Genomic DNA, 7523 nt, shown 5'->3' on the forward strand with positions numbered 1-7523 from the left:
CACTCTTAAGGTGTGGCTGGAGGAGTTTGACAAAAAGAATATTGGGCTCCCTAGCTATGTTTGGTATAATACTCTTCTCACTAGGAGAAAGATAAGCATTCCCCATTCTCAGGTAGCTAAAAATTTGTCCCAAGCATGGCAATCAATATTAGGAGATGCCTCACAAAGAGGCTCATAGGAGAAAAGAGGAGACTCATCTTTAAAGCAAGCCATCTTGTTCTTAAAGCATGCTTTCAATCCTTGAGATATATTTGGGTTGAAGCAATTTAGGCTAGCCAAAAATATAATGAAGAAAGGTATGTGCCTTTGGGAAAAGATTTGGGACCATTCTAGTCTTTTAAAAATAGAAATAGTGAGACATTTGTTTTGGGAATGCAAAGAGGTGAAGGCTCTCCAGAAGCAACTCCAACAGTGGGTGAGGAAAGTAGGTTTTAATGAGACTATGGATTGCAAGCTTGTTTTATTTGGGGACATGGGTAAGTTTGATGTACAGACTTTGGGTCTATCCAATGTGTTTAATGCTGTCTCTATGCAAGAAATTTGGAAGTTGATGAATGACATGTTATTTGGACGACTTCAGCGTCCACTTGTTCCCAAAGACAGGTGGTCTAAGTTTAATGCTGAAATTTTGGTGGTGCTTAGGAGCCTAAAGAGATGTAATAGCTCTTTCAAGGTGTTTTGTAAAGCGCTAGCTAAGTTCTGAAGCTCTATGCTTGCCATCAGCCTCACTCTCGCAGGCTCTTCACATATTTCCTTTCGCGCATGTCTTCGGCTCTCTTCCAACACCCACCAACCACATTGACATTCGATATTCTTATGTCAAACAATTTGTGAAACGAGGTCATCTTGCTCTTCTAGCTCTCTCACAAATCTTTTTTTCCCGTACTAACGTATCATTTGGGTTGCACTATGTTGTCAATTATCAGCCTGTTTGTCAAGTGTTGTTTGTACGAGGTTCGTTAACACACACACACACACACTCTCTCTCTCTCTCTCTCTCCAAACATATAACACGTCGAGACTCGACCGCGGCCATTTCATTGCTTGACAGCTTGCCCATTGTAAGCACTATCTATTAGACTGAACTGAACAAAATTCTAGAAAGTGTAAGTAAGTTGTACGCACTGATGTTGATGATCGTGTAAAGCAGATAGTCCATGCCCAAGACGTACTCAGGAAGCTTTCTCATTTCTTACTAAATTTACAAAGAAACAATAGCATCAATAAAACAATAGCATCGTGTGCCAGACAGAACAATGTCTCGTTGTTGCTTCAGAGTATGATCAGTCGGAACTGCACCACCCGCCCAGGAGAAACAAATTATCGATCTGGGTGTGAATTATTCCGTATCAAATCAAGATCTATTTAAGTATCAGTACCAGTATTCAGCACGGTGGGCCGAGCAATCAATTCGGTAACTGCACATACCAATCGATCAGTCATTTGTGGAAGGGGCTCTGGAGCATGGAGACGGTGGAGTAGGAGACCTGGAAGGCCTGCGCGAGAACGGAGGAGGGAATGCCGGAGCCGAAGAGGATGCCGGGGAGGGAGTTGGTGCCAGGGTTAGCAGAACTGAAGGAAGCCAGGGCATGGGCGGAGGGGCCGTAGCTGGCAGGGTTCATCTGGAAGTGGACGAGGCCCTTGGGGAACACGAACAGGTCGCCCTTCTGCAAAGTCATGTTGTACATCTTGTTGGAGGTGTCCACCAGGCCCACCAGCAGGGTGCCGTCTAGCACGAACAGGAGCTCCGTGGCGCGTGGGTGCGTATGCGGCGGGTTCAGGGAGCCCGCCGGGAACTCCAGGAAGGCGGCGGAGATGCCCAGCCCTGTCACTGCCGGGAGCTGATCCTGGAAGGCCTTCACAGGCTTAAACATGCCCGCCGACGCGTCGGCACCACCTCGGAAGCCCTTGAACGTGAAGAAGCTGCCATCTATGTCGGTTTGGCTGGTGCCAGCTGGCAACACGAAGTCCGTCGTGGCCTCTGGATCTGAGCATACCGCCAAACCCACCCATGTTGTCGCTACGCAGATTGTGAGCATCAGCAAACTGAATCTACAGCTGGCCATAGCGTACAGCGATAACAGCCGCGGAGCAGTAGTCTAGTCTAGCTTTGTTATATTAATCGTGTGATGAGCGATGCTGATTGCGTGCAGGACGCGCGGCCAATTGTTACTGCTTGATGAAGATGTCTTTCAGCAGCTGCAGGTCCTGCTGCAGATGGGATAGGAACTATCTTCTTTCATCGACAATATATACTACGCGAAGGACACCTCCCCTGCCGTGATGCCCTTCCCCGGACGAACCTCTCAGCGTGCCGGACAAATAGGTTAACCGGACTAAGGAGTTAACGGGATGCCACTTGGCAGCCTGATAGGAAACACGCGTTCTTCCCGGCCTAATAGTAATAATATTTATACTATTTTTCCTAGAAAATTACATACGAAGGATGGTTATAGTTAGTTATCGAGTATTAGTTTAGTTAGTAATTAGCTACATTATCGATTATCCTTACTTATCAATTTATATTTAGTTAGGTTCATATTGAGTTAGATTATCGATTATAGTTAGTTAGTTATCGGTTATTAGTTCAATTAGTTACTTCAAGTAGATATATAGATTATAGTAGTTAGTTCAACTAATTGTAGTTAGTTCAATTGTAGTTGAATTAATTCATATGATGAGTGATTATTCATTTAATGTTTGAATTAATTCGATTAGCCGATTACTCAAGTATAGTAAGTGCTTAATTATTTAAATTAGTATTAATTTGATAAAGAATTGATTGTTTAGTAATTTAGTAGTTAGCTAATTCCATTAGTAGTTGATTAGTTAGATAGTATTGATTTGATTATTCAATTATAGGCCCTAGTATATTAATGTGATTAGTATTAATTAGCCTAATTTTGATTGATACAGGTTGGAATATTAGGGAAGTATTTGCCTAAAATTTACTATGGAAATAAGTTGATGTTATTTATTATGGACTTTTCTTATTTCTTGCTTGATTTGCATTATGCCTAGCAAATAGACATGAGGATACTCATGTGTTTTGTATTGTAGTAAGCAGATAATGAGGTGGAGTTAGACAAAATTATTATTTTAAAATGCACATTTTAATAAGTGAAATTTATGTACTTCATAGTGTGGAAAAATATTATCGAAAGCGGTTAATAATTTGTTGTTGCATGGTGAAGGCCCTCAACATTTGTATCAAAGCAAGGTTATTGGTGGATATGTCAATATTAAAGTGAAGGCATACGTCTACCCAAGAAGGCATCATCGTCAAACAACACCAAGGAGTATTAGAGCAAGATTATTGATCGACATGTCAACATCAAAGTGATGGCATATGCATCTATTAAAGAAGGCATCATCATCAATAACACCAAGCATAATCTCTTTATCGTTAGACAATTTCCATATCCACTAGTTCAAAAATATAAAGTTCTCTCTCTTTTCTTTAAGTGCCTTGTCAAATCACCTTCATCAATATCAAGAAATTATGTCCTCCTTATTTCTCACTTTTCTAGTAGAAATCAAAGAACTCTCTCTCTCTCTCTCTTGTGATGCTTATCCTACCCTTAGCCATTAAGGCTTAAAGGTTAAGTCTTACAAAGACCTACCTTGAAATTCTTCAAGGCTAACAAGGCACACTCTTAAACATCAATTGCAGTCTTAGTAACATCCATGATGTCACAATGCTCTCTTCGATCATCTCTGCCCTCCTAGTTAACATATGACTAGCATAGAGCATTGATTTATCTTTTGTTAGGGAAGCCATTTTTACTAAAGTTGAGACCGGGGGGGGGGGACTCCTTAATAATCACCTCTTCTGTCATACATGTGTGCCTACTTCGGGCCACCAAAACTTTGCTCGAACTCACCAACAATGATGTGACAAAGATTTAATTGCTATAGCATCAAATAAACCATGGCACTAGAGGCTTGTCATTCAAAACCACCTTCAATTGGCATTGGAATTCCATTCTACCACATCTTTATAATCAATGATGTGAGAAAGAAATTGTTTGGTGTCATGATAGAGTGAGAGTTGCTATGTCCATTAATCACATGCTTATAGCATTAAGCTCTAAATGGTAAGCTTTAAAGGTATTTTAGAATCTCTGGGGCTGAGGTTGAGAAGATCCATGGTGTTTCTCCTCCATGGGAGCTTGGCAGGAGCTTGAGAATGAGGAGAGAGAAGACTGCATATGAAAAGTAACCAAGACTAACTCTTCCCTACTTCTTGTGACCACTGTTTTGTAAAGTTTTTCCTTCAAATTTGGCCCAGAATGACCCACGACTTGCTAAATGTGGTGTTCCAGCCTCCAATCTTGGTCCAAGGACTCCATTAATGCTCGTGACTGCTGTCCTCTTGGTCCTTGACCTGTGGCTCTTCAATGTTTCTCCACTTTTGTGCCTGTCACTGTGTACCTGAAGCTTCTTGGATTTTAAAACTAAAAATGATGGTAACTGAGCATGTAAAGTAACTAAATGGATTAGAACTAGAGCTCTGATACCACTTGTAATGAAGGAGGTAGGAGAGAGAGGAGGAGAGAGAGAGGGTGCAGAAGAGAGAGAAAGAGAGTGACGAGGAGAGAGAAAGACTAGAAAAAGAGAGAGAAAGACTGAAAGAGAGAGAAAGAAGCCATGAGAGCTTGGAGAAGGAGATGAAGATGAAAGGAAACTTGTATTAAAATCTGATGCTGAAAAAACATGTCCCTAACACCTTATATACGAGCCAGTGTAGCTAGTATTTCCCCATTATTAAATCTCCCCTCTCTTACAGCTATAAATACGTGCATGAGGGAGGTTTCCACCCATACATGGAGATAGATTATATCCAATCTTGTATCACATATGCTTTCTCAATCATGTTCTCCAAAGAGGGGGGAATAGCACCTTCCCCCATCATTATAAAATAATGAAGAGACATGTGGCAGCTCTTCTACATAGTTCTTGTACAGCATGTTTATGTGTTCATCTTTGTTATTACTTTATATTTACAAATATATAAGCTTAGTGTTAGGAAAAAACATGTTTTTTATCAAAAGATAAAGACAACTAGATCTCAAACTTTGATCAAGCAAATTTTTGGCCTCCCATTAATTTATATTTTGCAAGGTACTCTTCATCAATACAAGATTTCAAGTTGTGCGACAAGTTTCCAACCAAATTAGATTAGCTTTTCAAACTTGTAATTATTGTTCATGTAAGGTATAGTTTAAAAGAGACGATGTTTCATTCTGATTAGATAAGGTTGAAAATATTTTGTAGTTTTTTCAAGCATGTGGGTAAATGTGTCAACCTAGTTAAATATGTGGTTTGGTAATTTGATTGTGCCGAAGTGTTTTGTAGTTAATGTTGAAGACATCGTAAATATTTATTATTTATTACACCCTTTTAATTTGTAAGATATTTTGTAAGATTTTATGAGTATAGCTATTGATTTTGAATTTTGAGAAAACATTAAAGTTATTGTCTTAAAAGGAATAGACAGTCTTTACATCATGGACATAACTAGAACAAAATGAACTAGAGCATAGCCCAATTTAAGCAAGACCAATTCTTGGTCACAACACTTATTTAACCTTTTTTAATAATCACATATATTATTGGAATTCCTTTTTGGAGAAGGATTAACTTTTGGACCTCAATGTGATATATTTGGCCCTATTTGTCCATTATATTTCACACAATGCATCTGTAATGTTTTGTAATGTACAATGGAAAGTTACTTCTTATGGATAAGACTAAGAATAATATGATGATAATGATGAGCTTTTCATTGATCGATCTCTTACTCTTACTCATAATAAGATCTTGAAAGTATCCAACTTATGTCGGATGTCCCATTGTTGAGTATTGAGTCCAATTTTTAATTGCATTGTTGGGCTTTTTTTGCCAGCTTGAAAAATGCCCTTATAGATGATGCACATGGTTTTTCACTAGTGTTACCTAAAAAAACTAGCTACGAAGTACATAAATAGGCATCCCTATGATCGATAAAAAAAGAAGGTAATATTTGGTGTTGGTAATTGTCTTGTAACTATCTTGCTATAGCTTTGAATGTCATGAAAGCCCCATGCAATGATGATGATAACTATTTGGTCCCTTCTTGGAAAGTTGACATATGAAGGACTCCAAGGAACTCAAATAAGTTGTTGGAAAGTGTGTAAAAGGTAGTTCATGACAAACAGTTTCAAGAATTCATAAGGATATTGACACTACTACACAATAATCCGTGTAGCATGAGGATGGGAGTTAAGTCTCAATAATTTTATCATTGGACCACAACTTTTTTGAGGCTTCAAAAGTGCTTAATCCTTGTAGCATGAGGATGGGAGTTAAGTTTCCACAAAAAACTATTAAATAAATTTTTATAATGGCTATTTGTAGAAAATTTAGTCAACTACTGATGTGAATGATTGTGCTTACATCTTCATGCATCCTAGCAGCCTAAAATGACAACTTTGAGAGTCAATTTGAGTTGGATATTAGTTAGGCATGGATTGTAGTTGTAGACAAGTTGGAGTTTGAGACAAACATTTCTAAACTGATTGATTGAGAGAAAGACCTCCATGAACACCATAATCCATTGATGAGCACTTTCAAAGAAGGTGGATTGTATTTGGTTGGAAAGAGTGTTGATATGAGGATACTCCTCTTAAAGTAATGTACTATTAGAGGGGATTTTCATTGAGTAGATCTTGCATGTAAGTAAACTAAAGTTGAGTCCTTTGAGTCCTTAACATGTCAACTAAAGCATCTTGCTTTTACAGTAATTCATTGTGCTTGTCATGAGGTATTGTCTTAAGAAATGTTGTAAAATATACTAATAACCTATAAATTTGACCATTTCTCTTGAACCTTGAGTTTGGTCTATCCATGTTGAGGGGTTTCACGTTCAAATTGTATATGAAACAAACTCCTTGTATAAGCACTTTGTAGTCTTAAAAACCTTGCAATTGCATTTCCATTTTGTAATCCTTATTATCCTACAAAGACAAATCATTGATGTAATACTTTATTTACAAAGGGATGAATGGATTCTAGCATGTCGTATCAATATAGTACATTCTTGTGAGTTTTGTAACTAATAAATACAAAAGCATGACTCTCTATTTGATTGGGCCTTTTCTCCTAGTCTCTGTATTGTGATACTTAATGGGTGCCCATGTATTGAAGTCATTTCATGGAAATCCTTTGACTAATGGACTTTCTTTTTATAATCATCATCTTATATAAGAAACATCATCCTACTTGAATACTTACTCAAGGATATCTATCACATTTCCATACTCCTTGATGAGGATTTTTATTTGTAAAGATCTAGTCATCTATATCTCCCCTACTTGTAAAATAGCCTTGTAAATGAAATCTCAGGAGCCACCTGTGATAACATGCTTGGAACTATAGAAGATTGAATCTCTGAAAAGATAACTATTTGTTGCTACTCACTATATGATTTGGATCATATTTTGAGATCAAGGATGAGTGCAAAGAAGTGGCCCAAGGGAAAA

General features: G+C 38.1%; 1 protein-coding gene across 1 annotated transcript; it reads right to left on the minus strand.

Annotated features, from left to right (window-relative positions):
- Positions 1–1439: 1439 nt before the first annotated feature.
- LOC148012735 (putative germin-like protein 9-2) lies at positions 1440–2066 on the minus strand. Its single transcript, XM_087669207.1, has one exon. It carries the CDS (start codon positions 2064–2066, stop codon positions 1440–1442), a length of 627 nt encoding a protein of 208 aa, XP_087525333.1.
- Positions 2067–7523: the final 5457 nt, after the last annotated feature.

The sequence above is a fragment of the Lygodium microphyllum genome, chromosome 27 (genome assembly GCF_053477565.2).
Source record: "Lygodium microphyllum isolate KBCC chromosome 27, Lygodium_microphyllum_v1.1.10, whole genome shotgun sequence".
NCBI classification, from domain to species: Eukaryota; Viridiplantae; Streptophyta; class Polypodiopsida; order Schizaeales; family Lygodiaceae; genus Lygodium; species Lygodium microphyllum.

Excerpts from the sequence above, each read along its gene's own strand:
- LOC148012735 (XM_087669207.1), bottom strand. The coding sequence starts at position 2,066 with ATGGCCAGCTGTAGATTCAGTTTGCTGATGCTCACAATCTGCGTAGCG.